General features: G+C 44.2%; 1 protein-coding gene across 1 annotated transcript in view; it reads right to left on the bottom strand.

The window, feature by feature from the left end:
* The window catches only part of ARMC3 (armadillo repeat containing 3), a 112,022-nt gene that overhangs the window by 81,830 nt on the left and 8,529 nt on the right, over positions 1-21,663 (bottom strand). Inside the window, exons 2-4 of the mRNA XM_040352510.1 lie at positions 16,705-16,756; positions 13,523-13,640; positions 10,747-10,872 (exon numbers count right to left, since the gene is read on the bottom strand). Coding sequence (XP_040208444.1) covers positions 10,747-10,872; positions 13,523-13,640; positions 16,705-16,752 — 292 coding nt within the window. The 5' untranslated portion in view covers positions 16,753-16,756. The remainder of the gene's footprint in view (positions 1-10,746; positions 10,873-13,522; positions 13,641-16,704; positions 16,757-21,663) is intronic.

The following is a 21,663-nucleotide window of genomic DNA, read 5'->3' as shown; positions in this document are numbered from 1 at the left end:
TGGCTAGGGGACAGGAAATTAAGGTAAATCTCACCAATGGGAGACAAAGTTCCAAAAAAAAATATAACCCTCCTTTACTCTATCCAAAATGAAAAAAAAAATGTTTTGTCTATAGTGCTACTTTAAGTATTAGCAAGATAGAGTTGTCTTTACAAAATGTTTGTAAAATGTTTGGTGCTTCTACTTCTTTCAATCAAAGAATATTCATAAAAAGATTAATTTGAAAATCTTGTAGTGTATGGCCACCTTAACAGGTCTTCCTACTTTAGAGAGATTTTCTTTTACTTCTACTGTCGAAGATGAGGTGTCTACAGGACAGGAAGTAAAGAGAAATCTCTGCAATGGGGCATGGCTGGCAAAAAACAAATGACTCCTTATAATACAATATCAGTCTGTTTAATGAAAGTGGTTCAGTATTGTTGGAAGGCAACATGGTCTATTATCAAATTTCTGGAGTTTTCTTTCTGGTTGATACAACCAGGTGACTTAAGTTGGAAGTTGAAAGATGACCCAGCAGGGTGTCGATTCATGCCCCTGGCAGGCTAGACCAACTGTTGTGATAAGATTGAAATCCTTAATTAACACTCTGAAAACAAGCTTCAAATAAAGATGATTGATGAAGTTGAGCTACAGAGGATCAAAGGGCTAGCTAACACTGAAGATGACCCAGGTCACATAGTGATGATCCATGGACGAATACTGCCCCTAGAGGCCAATACAGCAGGACAGACACAAATATAATATATTAAAAGGACTGCCTCTTGGTAATATCTCATTGGACAGGAGGCTAGTAGGAGTAGTTACAAGGGGGTCTGAATGCAGTGTAAAAGTGCACAAAGAAAGGAAATTGATCCTTTTTCACTCTTGGCTCTTGCCTGATGGCTCTCGTGCCACATGGCTCTCTCTGTTACCATCTTGAGCCCAGCTGACAAGACAATTTCTAGGGGACAACCTTACGTAATGTACAGTATCTTTGATGTTTTGTATTTTATTTGCTCTGTAATATTTTCCTTTAGTGTTTATTATGTTAGCAATGCTAAGAAGTTGGTTTACTAAGCAGTGTGTTTGTTTTCATAGCTAATATTGTGATGGAGTTGATAAAATGATTATTTTGTGTTTATGTTATTTTTCTCCTAACCACTCAAATATTGCTTTCCTTTCTTATAGTGTGTGTGTGTATTACATTAGTATTATTTTCCTTGAATGAAAGTTATGACAGAGTAAAGTCATTATAGAGTTAAAATCCTTCAGGAGTGATTAAGAGAAAGCAGATGTTCAAACCCCTCCTGCCCCTTCCATCGACCAAAGCAATATGGTGTCTGAGTGAAAAGCCTTGTGGCAAGAAGGACATGTAGCAAGAGAAGACTATATGTTGATGGGCCAATCGGATGCACCCATATGAATGATGCTTGCTTATGTCACTCTGTCTTTAAAGCTGTGATTTTCAATAAAGCTTCTCCTCTTGCTGTTGGGAAGGTGAATGATGCAGACTGAATACATTTTCCCTCTTGTCTGCATGCTTTACCATTATGAATTTGATTCAGAGGCCCTGGAATTGTGCCAGGGGACATCTATATCAATATCATTGTACTATCAACAGTAACATTATCAGAGTTTTAATAGACTAGCTAACTATAGGAATAGACAAAGTATTACGTATATGGAATAAATAGGTGGAATACCAATATCCACCCAAGTAATATTTAGATAATATTTATTTTAGCATTTATTTCAAGTATAGTTAAGGTCAGGGCTCTGTGTAAGCCACTAAATGTCCTCCACATCAAACTTATTATACTATGGGGCAGATCCTCAAAGAAATTACGCCGGCGTATGAATTTCAAATTTTGGTATCCACAAAACAAGATACGACGGCATCTGTGTTAGATCCGACAGGCGTACGTCTTTGTACGCCGTCGGGTCTTAGATGCAATTTTTCGGCTTCCGCTAGGTGGCGATCCCGTCGTAATCCGCGACGAGTATGCAAATTAGCTATTTCCAACGATCCATGAACGTACGACCGGCCGTCGCATTTTTTTACGTCGCTTCCGTTTGGCTTTTTCCGGCGTATAGTTAAAGCTGCTTTATGGTGGCGTACTCAATGTTAAGTACGGCCATCGTTCCCGCGTCTAATTTTGAAAGTTTTACGTCGTTTGCCTAAGTCGTCCGTGAATGGGGCTGGACGTAATTTACGTTCACGTCAAAATCAATGACGTCCTTGCGACGTAATTTAGAGCAATGCACGCCGGGAAATTTTAGGGACGGCGCATGCGCAGTTCGTTCGGCGCGGGGACGCGCTTCATTTAAATGAAACACGCCCCCTACCCGCCGAATTTAAAATTACGCCGCGAGAGATACACTACGCCGCCGTAACTTACGCCGCAAATTCGTTGAGGATTCAAACCAACTCAAAGTAAGTTACAGCTGCGTAGCGTATTTGACATCTGCGCAGGGTGCAGCGTATGTATGTGGATCTGCCCCTATGTCTTTAAAGTAATTTTAATGGCTTTCTTTTTTTAAATAAAAAAACATCTTATACTTACGTGCTCTGCAGTGGCGGTTCGTCCATAGAGGGCGCTGGAGCGCCGCCCCCTCTGGCTCTCACCGCCACTGAGTGAAATAACATAGATTCATGCATTGCACGAATCTATGTTATTTTCGCCGCTGCCGCTGTTATTCAGATGGTCGGCGCTCAATGTCCGGCCATCTGAATAACGCCAGCTGGTTGGCTGTAGGGAAATGTCTATCAAAGCCAACGGCTCTGATAGGCTTTCCCAATACAGCCCTCGGGTCCCGGAAGCTTATTCTCGGAGCGCACAGACTGTACGCCCCTTGAATAAGATGACAGGCGTCTCAGCCAATCACGTTGGCCGGTTCTGGCTACCTGTAACCTGATTGGCTGAGACGCCTGTCAGTCATCAAGGGCGGGAGAAGACATCGTGGGACGTGGATGCCTGACTCCAGTAAAGGTAAGTGCCGGGCGGGGGGGGAAGAATGCAATTTACAGGGCACAGTGGGGACAATTGGCACAGCGGCGACCATTAAAGGGCACAGTGGCTGCATTTAATGGCATGGCACAGTGGTGACAATGGATGGCACAGTGGCTGCGTTTAATGGCATGGCACAGTGGTGACAATGGATGGCACAGTGGTGACAATGGATGGCACAGTGGCTGCGTTTAATGGCATGGCACAGTGGTGACAATGTATGGCACAGGGGCTGCGTTTAATGGCATGGCACAGTGGTGACAATGTATGGCACAGGGGCTGCGTTTAATGGCATGGCACAGTGGTGACAATGTATGGCACAGTGGCTGCGTTTAATGGCATGGCACAGTGGTGACAATGGATGGCACAGTGACTGCGTTTAATGGCATGGCACAGTGGTGACAATGTATGGCACAGTGGCTGCGTTTAATGGCATGGCACAGTGGTGACAATGTATGGCACAGTGGTGACAATGGATGGCACAGTGGTGACAATGGATGGCACAGTGGCTGCGTTTAATGGCATGGCACAGTGGTGACAATGTATGGCACAGTGGCTGCGTTTAATGGCATGGCACAGTGGTGACAATGGATGGCACAGTGACTGCGTTTAATGGCATGGCACAGTGGTGCGAATTGATGGCACAGTGGTGCGAATTGATGGCACAGTGACTGCATTTGATGGCATGGCACAGTGACTGCGTTTAATGGCATGGCACAGTGGTGCGAATTGATGGCACAGTGGCTGCATTTGATGGCATGTAACAGTGGCTGCGTTTGGGCACAGTGAGACTGCAATTTTTTTTTTCCTTTGCGCCCCCCCCAAAAATTTTGAGCACCAGCCGCCACTGGTGCTCTGTAAAGTGGTTTTGCAGAGAGCAGCCCAAATCCTCCTCTTCTCGGGTCCCTCACTGGCACTCTTGGCCCCTCCATCCTGCCGAGTGCCCCCAGAGCAAGCAATTTGCAATAGGGGCAGCCAAGCAGTATCGTTCATGAACTGCAGCTCTGCGTTTCCATTCACACACAGAGCCGTGGCTCGGCCCCACCCCCACTCTCTCCTCATTTGTTTACTGGCTGTGATTGACAGCAGTGGGAGCCAGCCAATGAGGAGGGAGAGTCCCTGGAGAGCTGAGGCTCTTGTGCCCATTACTTAAGGAAGATTAGGCTCAGGTAAGTATTAGAAGGGACTGGGGGGCTGCTGCACAGAGATGTTTTACCTTCATACATAGAATGCATGAAAGCAGAAAACCTTGAGCCTTTTCAACCACTTTAATGAGTTGGCATTTTATACAGAGGCACAGTCATGCTGGAACTGAAAAGGACCTTCCCCAAACTGTTGTCATAAGGTTGGAAGGACACAATTGTCTAAACCTCTTTGAATGCTGTAGCATTAACAGTACCCTTCACGGGAAACACCTAAATAATTTGAAGGGATATCTACATTTGTGGCAAATGGTGTAGCTTAGATCATAGGCAGCCATGTGTTTAATCAGTTTATTTAAATCGCTACTCTTAGGGACTAAAGAAGAATTCCAGGCTATCACTAATTTATCCTAAAACTGCTCCTAACTCCCTTATAAAACCCTGTACTAATTAACCTGTAGAAGAAAGAGCTGTATACTTACCTATATTCAGAGTACTCCGGTCACATGATCTCTTCTATGTCAGTTAGCAACTGGCAACACGGGAGAGAGGGGTGAGAGGAAAGAGCGCTTGACAATGGCTGGAATGCCCGAGTGATGAAGCCACCCATAAGCCTACTATGAACCATCTGTTGTCATTGATTCCTCCTCTGCCCTGCAGCCACTGCTAGCTCACTCCTTACTCGGGGAAGTCAATCATGTGACCAGACTGGAGTGCCCTGAAAATAGGTAAGTACAGTATGTGCATCTTTCTTTTATAGGGTAGTTAGTATAGGTGTAAGGCCCCGTACACACGTCCGAGAAACTCGACGGGCAAAACACATCGTTTTGCTCGTCGAGTTCCTTGTGAAGCCGCCGAGGATCTCGGCGAGCCAAGTTTCCCCATTGACTAACGAGGAAATAGAGAACATGTTCTCTACTTGGCCAAAAGTGTACACACAACCGGTTTCCTCGGCAGAATACGGCTCCCATCGAGTTTCTGGCTGAATTCTGCTGAGAAACTCGGTCGTGTGTACGGGGCCTTAGACAGGAGGTAGGAACAGTTTCAAGATTAGTTAGTGATGGCCCTGAATTCTACTTTAATCAACAGTGTTTTAGTAGCATCACAGAATAACTAATAACAGTTCCAATGTGGCCCTTGGCAAAAAATGAGGCTAAGAAAGGAGAGCAATAACACTGTACACCAGCCATTCACAAGTAGGGTTCCATGGAACACTAAGGCTCCTCCAGAGGTTTTTAGGGGTTCCTTGAGCTGTGACTTTTCATCTGATAGTGCCACCATAGTTCCATATCCAGTGGCACTTGGCAGAACCAGCAATATTACATCAATGATATATTTAGCTTTTTGTAAGGGTGGCATTCTGACCACCACTGTTAGACCCCTTTCACACTGAGCCGCCCATAGCGTCAGCAGTGAAACGCTGCTATTTTTACCGCCGACGCTAATGGCGGATTTGCGGTGCATTTCGGCCACTAGCAGGGGGGTATTCCCCCCCCCGCTAGTGGCCGAGAAAAGGTTAAAACCGCCCGCAATCCGCTGCTTCAGGGTGGTATAGCCGCGCTGTCCCATTGATTTCAATGGGCAGCAGCGGTGGAGGAGCAGTAAACACACCACTCCTTCACCGCTCCAAAGCTGCGCCTAGCAGGACTTTTTTTACTGTCCTGCTAGCGCAACGCTCCACTGTGGAAGCCCTCAAGCTTTCACACTGGAGACAATGGAGCAGCTTTTTAAAGGGCGGATTGCAGGTGCTATTTTTAATGCTATAGCGCCTGCAATACGCCTTCGGTGTGAAAGGGGTCTAAGGAAGGAATTTTTTGCCACTGACCACCAAAATAAGGGGCCCCTGGTTAAATTTTTTAGGAGGGGTTCCCTGAGGCCCAATTATTAAAATTATTTCAAGGTTTCCTCTGTGTTAAAAAGGTTGAGAAGGAGAATTTATAAAAAAAAAAGATTGGGAAAGGCTGCAATAAGGCAAATATGAGCATGTCCATGTGCATATAAATTGGCACAAACAGTCACAGAAACAAGCTTGCTTTAAATATTAACACACATTTATTAGATCATTTTCATTCATCTGACCTCATTCAAACATCTAACAAATGTTAAAAAGAGCACAGATTACCTTAAAAAATGTAACAGTTTGCCAAAGCTTCATGCTTTATGAAAGCTAGGTCAATGCTCTCCCTGTCTAATTATGCTGGATGCTGATTTAATTGAGTTAAACTACAAACACTTGGCCTTTTTGAAGAAGTATCGGCGAGTTGTAAAACGTCTAAATAGAAACACTGAGATTTTTCTATTCCATTGATGTGCCATTGATTATTTTTCTGGATGGTTAGACAGAGAGCAACTTTACTGAACACCTTTTACAATGTCATATAGTGCATTCTTGAATTATTTTCAAATTTCTACTGATATTCTGCTCTCGAAAACAGCAGATGGCTGTGGAAAAACAGCGTGGACATGGTATATTTTCTTTGGTCAAGTCCACCCAAAACTGGTATATCAGTTTTGTCTGGATAATGGTGGTTTTAATCAACCCCCAGAATCTACAAAATCTTCTTGGGGAATGTTGTAAACATCTCTCCCAGCTGAAGTAATACACACTGACCCACTTTGCAGTAAGAAAACCCAACCATTTTGAATAGACTGCCATGCACCACAGGTTGCAACACACCTGCAGGTGGTGCACTGAAGGTGTGTTGGGGTGCCATTCAGAATAAATGGCACTGGAAAGTTACTTATGACTTACCACTGGCTGTCAGGTTGCATGCTATCGCGCAATGCAGTAACGCTTGTTAAACCACCTACTTTGCCACACATTACTGTAAAGCATCTTGTTTCTTTTTTATGTATACTTTTTTCTATATTTGCAGACCAAGATGTACAGCAAAAGTCAGTAAAAGGGTTTGGAACAAATAAATAAGGGTGCAGTCACAGCTCCTTGTCTAGATACGGTGCAGGAGTAGGCTGCTTGATGCTCCTTTACCACAATTTCCACAGAGTAATGATCAGGTGTGTAAATCAACAACATTTCTTGTAAAACACATGTAAAAAGTGCCTAAAACATATCTGAAGCACAATAACCTGAAATTGTTCTGTGTAAAAAACACAGGGGTATAAATGTAGTCCAATGTTGCCAGGGATACTTACAATGGTCACATTTTATTCACATAGCTTAAAGCGGGGGTTCACCCGCACATGACACTTTTTCCCCTTAGATGAATGCTCGTTTTGTCTAGGGGAATCGGCTAGTTGTTTTAAAATATGAGCTGTACTTACCGTTTACGAGATGCATCTTCTCCGCCGCTTCCGGGTATGGGCTGCGGGACTGGGTGTTCCTATTTTGATTGACAGTCTTCCGAGAGGCTTCCGACGGTCACATCCATCGCGTCACGATTTTCTGAAAGAAGCCGAACGTCGGTGCGCAGGCGCAGTATAGAGCCGCACCGACGTTCGGCTTCTTTCGGCTACTAGTGACGCGATGGATGCGACCTTCGGAAGCCTCACGGAAGACTGTCAATCAAGAAGGAACGCCCGCTCCCGAAGACCTATACCCGGAAGCGACGGAGAAGATGCATCTCGAAAACGGTAAGTACAGCTCATATTTTAAAACAACTAGCCGATGCCCCTAGACAAAACGAGCATCTATCTAAGGGGATTCTTTGAAAAAATTGTTTTATGGGTGAACTCCCGCTTTAAGCCTGGATTCACACTGTTGCTAGGTGATAATGTGCATTACCGGACATGTTACTCCAAAGTGTAGCAACATGCAATGGGGTTGATTTACCAAGGGAAAATAGGCTGTGCACTTTGCAAAGTGCAGTTGCTCCAGAGCTTAGTAAATGAGCAGAAGCTATGCTGACTTCCATCATCCAATCATGTGCAAGCAAATTTTTTTTTATTAATTTTCATTGCACATGATTGGGTACGCTTTGCAAAGTTAAGCTTTACCTCATTTACTAAGCTCTGGAGCAACTGCACTTGCAGAATGCAACCACACTTTGCAAAGTGCACAGTCTATTTGCATTTAGTAAATCATCCCCATTTTGTGCATTAATGTGCTGCAGTGCATTAATTCTGAGCGGAAGCCTACCACAACGCTTGGTAAAGCACAGTTGTGCATTATGTTGCTAAAAATGGCACATGTGCATTCTGGTTCTTTGCTGTCTTAACACAACATGCAACACTATGCACATTAACACACCAGAATGTGAACATGTGAATGGGCCTCAAACTGCTCTAGCATCCCTATTAGTTTTATAGTTTTTGTCCCAACTGTCAATTTATGGAAAAAGTGAGGTGAGTGTAATGGTCAGTCCCTTCTGCGTCTTCCCAGAATAGAGATCTGCCATTGCACATTCACAGCGCCATACAATACATAGTAGGCTTGTATAGGAACTGCCATGTTTCACTTGTTGCCAGCATCAAGATTGCTTATCTGACATTAGGCTCCAAATAAAGAAAGCCACAGTGGGCAAAGGGTCTCTGTTTATTCCGAGCCTATGGGAGGGGTGCTAAACCCAAAAGTAGATTTCAGTCTTTCTAAGGCCCCGTACACACGACCAGTTTCCTCGGCAGAATTCAGCTTCCGACCGAGTTTCTGGCTGAATTCTGCCGAGAAACCCGGCCGTGTGTACACTTTCGGCCGAGAAAGCCGACGAGGACCTCGGCGAGGAAATAGAGAACATGTTCTCTATTTCCTCGTTGTTCTATGGGAGAACTCGGCCCGCCGAGGTCCTCGGCGGCTCCAGGACTGAACTGGCCGAGGAACTCGATGTGTTTGGCACGTCGAGTTCCTCGGCCGTGTGTACGAGGCCTAAGTCTTGCTTGGACTTAAAACCCTTATCCTGCCTGGGCTGTTTTTTGTGCTTTTTTGCACACGTGTTTAAAAAATACTTTTAGTCCTGAAGGTTAGTTTAAACCCCCAAACTTTATATATTCTCTGAAAGCAGACACCATGGAAAATTAAATGGCGGTAGTTCAAATTTTTTATGTCACATGATATTTACTTAAGAGTTTATCAAGTTTATCAGTTTATCAAGTGCAAATTTTAAGTAAAGAATGCATAAAATTCATTTTTTGGGCACACAAACACAACCTATTATCCAATTTTTGTCAAATTAAAAAATTGAACGAGCCTGCCAAACATAACTTTTATGCCCATTATTTTCCATAGGTGACACTTTAAACGCTCCTATAGGTCATCACTTTAGAGTTAGCAAAGAATAATAGGGTGGGAATTTTTTTCTTTAAAACTTTATTTATATAGCATAAGGGACAAACATAAGGGATCCCTTATGTGACATACATCCTTTGTGAAAGGTTCTCTTTAATGAGACATCAGGTTTTTTTTGAGCCCTTGATGTCTCACCTGCCTGCCACTGATGCTAATGGTCTACAGATCACTACAGCGAGGGAAAATAACAACAAGTGATGCCACTTTCAGGTTATTTACAGCTAGGGGAGATCAGCAAACGAATGTTCACTGGTCTCACTTCCCTCTACCTAGCAGCACTTGCCATGTGGGTCCCAGGCCCGCAGGTGGGACAGCTAAACCTTGAAAGCATGGTGGGGGGAAGATGCATGAGGGTGGGGTGCACACTTCTGGGGGTCATAGGTAGGCATAGTTGGGCACCCTTGATGATAGCCTCTGAAAGTTCATTTAGTTTTATTAAGCCTCATGCTTATTGATATTGATTGATATTGGAGTAGAAAGATTTCCGCTAAATAAGAACACAGCAGCACAAGGGACATATCACAATGAATAAATGTCCCCTGTGCTTATTATTTTTATTACATTTTTTTTAACTAAACTTAGGCCCAGATTCACAAAGAGTTACGCCGGCGTATCAGTAGATATGCCGACGTAACTCCGAATCTAAGCCCGTCGTATGTTTAAATGTATTCTCAAACTGAGATACACTTAAACATGCCTAAGATACGACGGCCTGCGCCGTCGTATCTTAGGGTGCAATATTTACGCTGGCCGCTAGGTGGCGCTTCCATTGAGGTCGGTGTAGAATATGTAAATGAGTCGTTACGCCGATTCACGAACGTACGCTTGCCCGTCGCAGTGGCGTATCCAATGTTAAGTATGGCCGTCGTTCCCACGTCGCAATTTGAAAATTTTACGTCGTTTGCGTAACTCATCCGTGAATGGGGCTGGACGCCATTTATGTTCACGTCGAAACCAATGACGTCCTTGCGACGTCATTTAGCGCAATGCACGTCGAGAAATTTTAGGAAGGGCGCATGCGCAGTACGTTCGGCGTGGGAACGCGCCTAATTTAAATGCTCTACGCCCCCTACCCGGCTCATTTGAATCACGCAGGCTTGCGCCGGGGGATTTACGCTACGCCGCCGCAACTTTACAGGCAAGTTCTTTGAGAATAAAGCACTTGCCTGTAAAACTTGCGGCGGCGTAACGTAAATGTCATACGTTACGCCGCCGCAGTTTTGCGCGATTCTACGTGAATCTGGCCCTTAGGCTTTAAAAGAAGGGCGTAGACCCACGAAAGCTTGTCTTAAAAATGTATTTGTCAGTGAAAAAATAAAAAATCATGGATGGTGCTTAACCCAGTTTGTCTCAGAAACCCTTTTAAATAATAACTTACTGTGTGCTGCCAGAGTCCCACACACCATGACGGCGTTTCTGCGAACTGTTTTATCTTCATGAGAGATGAGCTTAGATAATGATTCTACAGCGCCAAGTCCTAGAAGTGTTACTTTATTTTCATCTCCTGGAGGAACAGAATTTAATAATTTAGTGTTATCGAAAGGAAATTACAGCTTGTTACAGGATCAATAAAATTAAGTTGGGTGACCTATATAGCGCTGTAGAAAGTGAGGTAGTAAGCAACATCATTATAGATCTATGTTGACGATCGTTATAAATGTCAACATGAAACAGTTTTGCTGCCCATATCACAACAACTTGCAATTTTGCATTACTGCATGGCATACTAGCACATTATGTGAAACTTTAGAACAAAGCCCTCCAGCGCAGCGCTGTCACTGCTGAAGGCACTTGCATTTTCACCCGGCCTTCCTTCTGGGTTTGTAGACTCTGGCTGTGTTAGTGGCCGGAGCCGCGATGACGTCGTTCCCACGCATTGCGCGTGGAAGCCGCCGTTTACAGCACAGGATACATAGGTATGCCGTTCCTAACCACTTAAGACCCGGACCAAAATGCAGGTAAAGGACAATTGTTAAGTGTGACCTCATCTGTGTTTCTAACTGTAGGATGTTGTGGCTGTAGGTCTGATGTCATTGATTGTGGTTCCCTATATTAGGGAACACACGATCGATGACTGCGCCACAGTGAAGAACGGGGAAGCGGTGTTTACACACAGCTCTCCCCGTTCTTCAGCTCCGGGGACCGATCATGGGACTCCAGCGGCAATCGGGTCTGCGAGTCCCGCGGTCACGGAGCTTTCGGACCGGGTCGCGGGCGCCACAGCTGTGACCCATGGCTGGGCTTTAACAATCACGTACAGGTACGTGATTGTGCCCAGCCGTGCCATTCTGCCGACGTATATCGGCGTTAGGCGGTCCTTAAGTGGTTAAAGAGCGCATGTGCTGGTGACGTCACCGGCTGCATCTACAGTAAATATCTCCTAAACAGTGCATCTTTAGAAGATATTTACAATATCTATAGGTAAGCCATATGAAGCCTCGTACACACGTCCGAGGAACTCGACGGGCAAAACACATAGTTTTGCTCGTCGAGTTCCTTGTGAAGCCGCGGAGGATCTCGGCGAGCCAAATTTTCTCATTGCCTTTGGGGAAAAAGAAGACATGCTTTCTTTTTGGCCCGACGAGATCCTCTGCGGTTTCCTCGTTGAAAAGTGTACACACGACCGGTTTCCTCGGCAAAAAAAAAAAAACAGCAAGCTTCTTGCTGTTTTTTGCCGAGAAACTCGGCCGTGTGTACGGGGCCTTATAGGCTTACCTATAGGTAAACTCCCACTTTAACCACTTAAGCCCCGGACCATATTGCTGCCTAAAGACCCAAGGGGTTTTTACAGTTCGGGACTGCGTCGCTTTAACAGACAATTGCGCGGTCGTGCGACGTGGCTCCCAAACAAAATTGGCGTCCTTTTTTCCCCACAAATAGAGCTTTCTTTTGGTGGTATTTGATCACCTCTGCGGTTTTTATTTTTTGTGCTATAAACAAAAATACTTTTTGCTGTAATAAATATCCCCCAAAAACATATATAAATTTTTTTTTCCCCTCAATTTAGGCCGATACGTATTCTTCTACCTATTTTTGGTAAAAAAAATCGCAATAATCGTTTATCGGTTGGTTTGCGCAAAATTTATAGCGTTTACAAAATAGGGGATAGTTTTTTTGCATTTTTTTTACTACTAATGGCGGCGATCAGCGATTTTTTTCGTGACTGCGACATTATGGCGGACACTTCGGACAATTTTGACACATTTTTGGGACAATTGTCATTTTCACAGCAAAAAATGCATTTAAATTGCATTCTTTATTGTGAAAATGACAGTTGCAGTTTGGGAGTTAACCACAGGGGGCGCTGTAGGAGTTAGGGTTTACTTTGTGTGTGTTTACTAGTGTAGGGGGGTGTGGCTGTAGGAATGACGTCATCGATCGTGTCTTCCCTATAAAAGGAATGACACGATCGATGCGCCGACACAGTGAAGCACGCGGAAGCCGTGTGTACACGCGGCTCTCCCCGTTCTTCAGCTCCGGGGAGCGATCGCGACGGCGCGGCTAAAAACAAATAGCCGCGCCGTCGTCCCGGATCGCTCACCGAGCGGACCCGACCTCCGCATGTACCGGGGGGGGTCCCGATCGGACCCCCCACCCACGTCTAGCAGAGGACGTACAGGTACGTACATGTGCCTGTCCGTGCCATTCTGCTGACGTATATGTACATGAGGAGGTCGGGAAGTGGTTAAAGTAAACTTTGATAAAAAAAAAATACAATTCAAGTATGTATTCCTAACTCAAAAAGGCCCTTATATTGCTCCGAGCCACCTCCACATCTCCAAATTCCTTTTTTTTGGCTGCTGTGATCCAACTTCCTTACCTCATTGCCTCCTTGCCAAATATTTCTTACCTAATTACTTCTTTGCCAAATATTCCTTACCTTATTGATTCTTGGCTCTTACTAGCTACATAAGATCAGCAAACAGGGGTTTGCTGGTCTCCCTCCCCTGTACATGGCGACACACACCAATTGGGCCCCAGCCCCTCAGGTGGGATATTGGAATCTTGGAAATATGGCAAGTATGGTGCCCAATCTGGGGGTCTGTGGATGTGATCCGGCGACTGTCAATCTGAAAGTCTACATTCGACTTGCAACATTTACACACATTTTCCAACACTTATGATTTCATGATTTTTCCTCAGAGAAAACGAACCTTTCCGTGCAAACTTATACAAGGCATCACAGGCTTTTGTGAGAATTTCTCCTTCTGGAGACTGAAGCATCAACACAGCTGTTTCAGCCTTCTTACTTTCAATTGCTAATGGATCAAACTGTAAGGAGAGAGCATGAAAAGTAAACAGGAGTACTATCCTTTAACAAGTCAATACATAAGACATTATGGTAGAGATTTACTAAAACTTCTGGTACAGTTCTGCACAGAAACCAATCAGCTTCCAGGTTTTCTTGTCAAAGCTTAATTGAAGCAAGCTGAAGTTAGAAGCTGATTGGCTACCATGCACAGCTGCCCCAGATTCTGAGTGTTCCAGTTTTAGTCAATTCCCCCCTATATTTTATAGCTGGAACCAGTGCCGGCCCAAGACATTGTGCTGCCTGGTACCAAGAATGAAATGCTGCCCCCCCCCCAAAAAAAATTACGCCCACCAAAATGCCCACGCATCCATTATTTTATATCATGATAACTAAAGTGGACCTATCATGGCTCTATACATGTATATAGGAGTATAAAAAGGACCTGTTATGGCTCTATTCATGCAATTAACCCCACAGTGGAGCAGAGAGCGTAACGGGAGGAGCGGTCGGGCGGCAATTAGCCCCACAGTGGAGTGGAGAGTGGAGCTGGCGGAATGGGATGGCGTGCAGGCAGGAAATTTGCTGCCCCCCTGAAAGGCTGGAACATACTAGGAGGCAGTTATAAAATAAAAGTACTTGTAGCCAGGAAAAGACACATAGGCGGGAGACATGGGTTGAAAAAAGGAAAAGTTTCCCCATGGGGCTTTGGACAGCAAAAATATAAAAATAGTGTAATACAACAGTAGTAGTATAAGACATCATTTAATGAACAGTTAACAGGTATGGTGAAAATTAATAAAATTGATGTTATAAAAACATTTTACTGGTCAAAAAATTTCCACAATGAATATATAGATATATACAGTTATGCACAACATTATTACATTACACAATGTTAACACGATGTGCGTTCACGACGCGTTTCAACCTGTATGTGGTCTCTTCAGGGGGATAATGAATTCTAAAAAATACATACAATATGGGCCAGATTCACGTAGAATCGGGCAAATCTGTGGCGGCGTAACGTATGACATTTACGTTACGCCGCCGCAAGTTTTACGGGCAAGTGCTTGATTCACAAAGCACTTGCCTGTAAAGTTGCGGCGGCGTAGTGTAAATCCCCCGGCGCAAGCACGCCTAATTCAAATGATCCGTAGGGGGCGTGGATCATTTAAATTAGGCGTGTTCCCGCGCCGAACGTACTGCGCATGCGCCGTCCCTAAAATTTCCCGACGTGCATTGCGCTAAATGACGTCGCAAGGACGTCATTGGTTTCGACGTGAACGTAAATGGCGTCCAGCCCCATTCACGGACGAGTTACGCAAACGACGTAAAATTTTCAAATTTTGACGCGGGAACGACGGCCATACTTAACATTGGATACGCCACCTAGGGGGCATGTTTATCTTTACACCGCGTATCTCTTATGGAAACGGCATAAATTTACTGCGACGGGCAAGCGTACGTTCGTGAATCGGCGTAACGACTCATTTGCATATTCTACGCCGACCGCAATGGAAGCGCTACCTAGCGGCCAGCGTAAATATTGCACCCTAAGATATGACGGCGCAGGCTGTCTTATCTTAGGCATGTTTAAGTGTATCTCAGTTTGAGAATACATTTAGACATACGACGGGCTTAGATTCGGAGTTACGTCGGCGTATCTGCTGATACACCGGCGTAACTCTTTGAGAATCTGGCCCTATATATTTAGAATTGAACATGTCATTGTGTACAATATTAATATACCAAAAAAGGGGAATATTTACCATTAGAGAAAATAACGAATATTTTAGTGACCAAGTAACCAGGAAAATAAAGCATTCAGAAAACTTCATCTACAGATTGGATATTCGATTATTGCTTTGCTCACTACCTTCACCCCTAGAGACCACAGAGAGGTAACTTAATACGCCAATCCCAAATCAATCAGCGGCTCCTGAGGGGGTAGCGCTACATATATATCTATATATTCATTGTGGAAATTTTTTGACCAGTAAAATGTTTTTATAACATCAATTTTATTAATTTTCACCATACCTGTTAACTGTTCATTAAATGATGTCTTTTCCTTTTTTCAAAGTACTTGTAGGACCCCAATCATAAAGCAGTAGCGCCAACTTTCGACAGTGCTGGGCTTTATAAATGTGTTCTGGTTGATTCCAGACCCCGAAGTAAGCAGGCCAATATTCATAGCATTGAATGAAAAAAAGCAGGGGGCAAGAGAGTCCATTTACATGACCTGTGAATGTTTTTTGACCGGACACTCATCCGATCACGGAGTCCTCTCCGCAGCATTTGGCAGAGAGAAGACAATTCATGGGCAACCGTAGGCTCACTATGGAGAAAACACTGCAGGGTCCATCGAATATCACTATCTGCTCTGCAGCATAAATAGACCTTATAGGACGTACACACGATCCGAAAATCGGACGACAGATCGTCCAACTTTTTCCGCTCTGGTATCGTACAAGGAAAATTTTCGTGCTTGTCCGATAAAATAATATTGGATGAATTGTCGTGATCCACTCTCGAAAGCTCTGTACTACCGATCCGATTATCATACGATCGCGTCGAAATCTGTAAATTTTCGTCCGATTTTGGATCGTGTGTACAGGCCATTGTTTGGTCCCCTCCAGTAGTTTAATCTTAGTTTATAGAGTCTGTCTGAAGATACCAAAGTTCTGCACATTGCACAATGGACTCCATTAATTTCAAACCAGGGACTCTATGCAGCCTTTTGGTCCAGTGAGGAACTAAAGTCTGCAGCTTGTATTTGCAAGTAGCACTGTGCAGATTTTTAAACAGTTTGGGAGAAAGGTTGTACAGCATCAGGGAGAAGAATATCGCTCAAAAGTGGGGTCTGTATAAACTGATCACCAAACTGCTGGGGCAAGAGAGGGATAGCGCAGTAAAGGACAAGTGCATTAGGAGTGTATGGACCATTTACAGAATTCTATCTGATTTCATTGTACAGTATAGTCTAAAATGCCACAATGTAACTAGAATCTGTAATGTAACATATTGCATGCTGATTATTCATTGTTTGAAATTTCAATTTAATGAATCTGGTGAAAAACTTACCACATCTTTCGGAAGTGGCTCAGCTTCTTTCTTAACTTTTTTTCCCATTTTTCTACAGAAAAAAATATAAGACAGTCAATTATGGTGCTAAAATATACTGTGACAAATTAGCATTGCATATAAGGGGTTTGGTTCCAAGGTCCCCAAACCAAAGAGCCAAATGTTTTTTTTTTTGGGGCATTGTTGGACTATCACGGTACTAGTAATATATGTAAGTAGTGTACAACAGAAACAGGTAAATAATAAAAACAATTTTTATTGATGGAAATGTCGATAACGACAAAAAAAGGGGATACAACATAAAAAATACACAATATACGACCAACAGAGCGCCAGTATAGTAGTCCCCAGGAGGGGGAGAAGCATAGTGGGTAGAGGGTCATATCAGGACATCTTAACTCGTTTCGTGGCTACATGCCATAGGAGAAGGGGGAGACTCGGCTGCTCACCTAAAAGCCCCCCCCACATACATGGGGCCAGCAGGGAGGCGAGCACCACCTCAGAGGGTTCTGTGTGACAACCATGGGGCGCGTGTATGGGCGAATGGACCTACTTCTCAGATATGGAGAGTGGAAAATATAATTAATATGAGGAGCCCATATGGGAATAAGGAAGAGGGTGCAGCACACGTGCTAAAATCCAATGGTGCAAATTGAGATGAACAGTGATGTAGAGGTAAGAGTGGTGAAGTGGTGTGGTGATAAGGGAACGAGTGGAAAGAGAGGGAAGGAAGTGGGAATGGAAAAAGGGGAGAGGAGAAAAAGGGGGTAAGGTGAAGGGGTGAAACAGAGCGAACGTTTCACCCCTTCACCTTACCCCCTTTTTCTCCTCTCCCCTTTTAGTCCATCTAAATCTACTAGTCCATCCAACTCCACTCTCTCTACTGACTGACACTGCTACTGTCCAAGGGAGGCAATGTTGTTCCTCCATAGATACAGTGGAGCAGTGAATGTAGCCAACCCAAAACAGGATGACCAGATGAAAATAATGTTAAACATAGCACAGTCACCACATTCAAACATTGGTAAGCTACAATATATTACATTTTCGGATTTAATTCAGTGGTGTATTTTGGTTATGTACTGCCCTAGGCAAGACTAAAAATGGGCACCCACCATCTAAATTTGTCCCACCCCAGGCACTTTAAAATTGCAAATTTTACTATACATAGCCGACGCTTTAAAAGTCTTTACAGGTTACCACTTTAGGTTTACAGAGGAGGTCTGGTGCTATAATTACTGCCCATGATCTGACATTCATGGTGATTCCTCACATGTGTGGGACGATCGCTGTTTGCATGTGTGCAGAACCGACACGCGTGAGAGCCTTTGCATGAGAGCATGGGAGGACATTTTATTAAATACATTTTATTTTTCAATTTTTTGTTTGTATCACTTTTATCGCTTTCACAAGGAATGTAAACATCCTTGTGACAGCAACAGGCAGTGACAGGTACTCTTTATGGAGAGATCTGAGGTCTATAAGACACCAAATCCCTCCTTCAGAGCCTCCGGCTCTGAAAACCGATACTGGGGTGATGCCTGCATCATCCCGGTACAGACGCCACCCCCCTAAAAAATGCCACCCCAGGCAAACGCCTTTTTTGCTTTGTGGTAGATACACCCTGGTTTTGTTTTACTTAAAAAAAAAATAACAAACATGTTATACTTACCTCCAATGTGCACACTGGCCCCGATCCACGTCTTCTGGGGTCCCTTGGCTGCTGTCTTGGCTCGTCCCCGCAAGAACTAACCCCCTTCATGGGAGCTCTCGCCCATGGGGGTTAGTTATTGCGGGCGCGCTCCTGTGATACAGCCGGCGGCTATAGCCGCAGACTCTATCAGTCGGCCCCGCCCCCAGGACGCCACGTCATTGGATGTGATTGACAGCAGCCTGAGCCAATGGCTGTGCTGCCATCAATCCATCCAATCTAGCCAAGAGAAAGAGGGGAAGAGGACATCGGGGGCAAGCACAGCAGGTGAACGGGCTCATGTAAGTAAAACGGGGGGGCTGGGGGCTGTCATTGACAGGTTTTTTTTCACCTTAATGCATAGGATGCATTAAGGTGAGAAAAAAAAACAAATCTTTATAACCCCTTTAATTGAACAAGCTGAAGATAGAAGCTGACTGGCTACCATGCACAGTTGCACCAGATTCTAAATGCACCAGTTTTAGTAAATCAACCCCACTGTTATCTACTGTATATCCCCTTTTGGGAGATTTTGTGTCACTGTGTCAGACAAAACAGGAAATTAGGATACATTTCACCAGGGGAAACACAGACCAATAAATAGAATTGTAGGGAAAGGGTAGAACCTCTGTGAGCTTTTTTTTTCCTTTATGCCCCTGTTGGGAAGCTCTTCTCTCAATACCTTTCTGTTTGGCCGGAGTTGTCTTTTAACATTTCATGTCCACTGTCATTCTTGTAGTTAGATACAGAAGAATACATCTTGCATGCTTCAATATTAAAGTATTCTGCATTCCGCTTCTTTTAAGGATGACCAAACATCTTGTCCCCACATAATTGCCCCTGCGCAGTGTCATTGTGATTTTTAGGTCTGCTGTTTATCATTTGCATGGGACAGAATAATATGTCTCACCTTTCAAGATGATGAATGATAGTCCTGATACAAAAGCGTGGCTATGGAGCATTTACATGGTTTTACATGTGAACAGCCAATTATGTTGGTGACAATGACAAGCCGGAGCAGCGGCTGGAGAAGACACAGGGAATTCCGTCTGACAGTGACATACACGGGGAAGATTGGGATCATGGGGGAATGTAACAATAAACGAATATTTCAGTGCTGGATGACAAAATGAAGACAGATTTTACAAGCTTTACAACTATTAAGCTTAAAGTGGATCCATGCTGTTATAACCATGACTGTCACTATCCTTTACAGTATATGTAAACCGTGGCGATGGTCTTCTCTTGTTTTCGCCCTTTTGGCCGGTTTACTATACTGTACAATTTTTTTTTTGTATATCTGTTTGATACGTGAAAATAAATATCCGTTGATCCTGCCAGAAATCTTGTTAGATGATAAGGTTATGTGTTCCCTGCCTCTGCTGACTGTTATCAGTTACATAGGGCCTAATCCACAAAAGGGATACGCCGTCGTATCCCTGTTTCTATCTTTGGAACTGATCCACAGAATCATTTTCAATAGATAGGCAGAAGATCCGTCATGTGTAAGGGACTTACACTGTCGGATCTTAGGATGCAGTACCACATCCGCCGCTGGGGGCATTTCTCGTCGAAATGCCGCGTCGGGTATGCAAATTAGCACTTACGGAGATCCACGAAGCTTTTACGCTTCGTTTTTTCTCCGTAAGTATTAGTTTGCAAACGCAAAATTAGGGCTGCTTTTACAAGGCCTAAACTGTTTAGGCCTTGTAAAAGTAGACCCTTCTATCCCGCGTCGCCGTCTTTTTTTTTTAAAAAAAAATTTTTCCCGCCGCAACTCGTATTTTTTTTTTTTACGCCCGTCGCGATTCTCAAAACCCGGCACAACGTAAAACCGCGCAAAGCACGTCGGGAAAACGACGTCGTGAGCATGCGCAGTACGTCCAGCGCGGGAGCGCGCCTAATTTAAATGGGACTCGCCCCATTTGAATAGGAACGCCTTGCGCCGGCCAGATTTAAGTTACACAGCCGAAAATTTCTAGGTAAGTGCTTTGTGGATTGGGCACTTAGGTAGAAATTTTGCGGCGGTGTAACTTAAATGGGAATATTTAAGTTACGGCAGCTGGCTGTGGATCTGGCCCATTGTCCTCAGCTATCTCTCTGTACTACAGATCACCTTCCCCACATTGGCTCTACCAGAAATCCAGTTAACTTGCAGCTTCCTGCTGTTAGCTCGAAACAGAGTATCTCTGCTTCACAGATATAGTATAACAATGATGTTTTATCAGCCCTGCCCAGTTCTCTTCTGTGGACTGAAGACCAAATTCCCTTATGTTATAGAGATGAAGAGAGGAGGGGGTGTTAAGTAGTCCTAACACTCTTCATGTCCTAGAGCAGGAATGCCCAACCAGTGGCCCGGGGGCCACATGTGGCCTGCAGAGCCCTCTGATGTGGCCCGCGACCTCCTTCTCTGGGATGGTGGTTTGGCAGGCCCAGATCGCAGTTTTCCAACCCGCCAACCTTAGAGCATCAGTGTTCTAATTAAAGCCGCCGGTAGAGGAAGCAAGCGTCCTTTTTTCCCCACAAATAGAGCTTTCTTTTGGTGGTATTTGATCACCTCTGCGGTTTTTAGTTTTTGCACTATAAACAAAAATAGAGCGTCAATTTTGAAAAAAATTAATATTTTTTACATTTTGCTATAATAAATATCCCCCAAAAATATATAAAAAACAATTTTTTTCCTCAGTTTAGGCCGATACGTATTCTACACATTTTTCGTAAAAAAAAAAAAATCTCAATAAGCTTTTATTGATTGGTTTGCGCAAAAGTTATAGCGTTTACAAAATAGGGGATAGTTTTATGGCATTTTTATTAATATTTTTTTTACTAGTAATGGCGGCGATCAGCGATTATTTTTTCGGTACTGCGACATTATGGCGGACACTTTTGACACATTTTTGGGACCATTGGCATTTTTATAGCGATCAGTGCTATAAAAATGCATTGATTACTATAAAAATGCCACTGGCAGTGAAGGGGTTAACACTAGGGGGCGAGGAAGGGGTTAAGTATGTTCCCTGGGTGTGTTCTAACTGTAGGGGGGGGGGTGGGACTGACTGGGGGAAATGACTGATCGCTGTTTATACATTGTATGAACAGACGATCAGTCATTTCTCCCCCTGACAGGACCGGGAGCTGTGTGTTTACTCACTCTGTAACGAGCGATCGCGGGTGCCCGGCGGTGATCGTGCCCGCCGGGCAAGCGCGTCGGCGTCAGGGGCGATCGGGGGGCGCGCGTGCGCCCCTATTGGCTGAAAGGCGAGATCACA

The sequence above is a fragment of the Rana temporaria genome, chromosome 5 (genome assembly GCF_905171775.1).
Source record: "Rana temporaria chromosome 5, aRanTem1.1, whole genome shotgun sequence".
NCBI classification, from domain to species: Eukaryota; Metazoa; Chordata; class Amphibia; order Anura; family Ranidae; genus Rana; species Rana temporaria.
The sequence above is the reverse complement of the archived record's forward strand: the minus strand, read 5'-3'. Positions and strand labels throughout refer to the sequence as shown.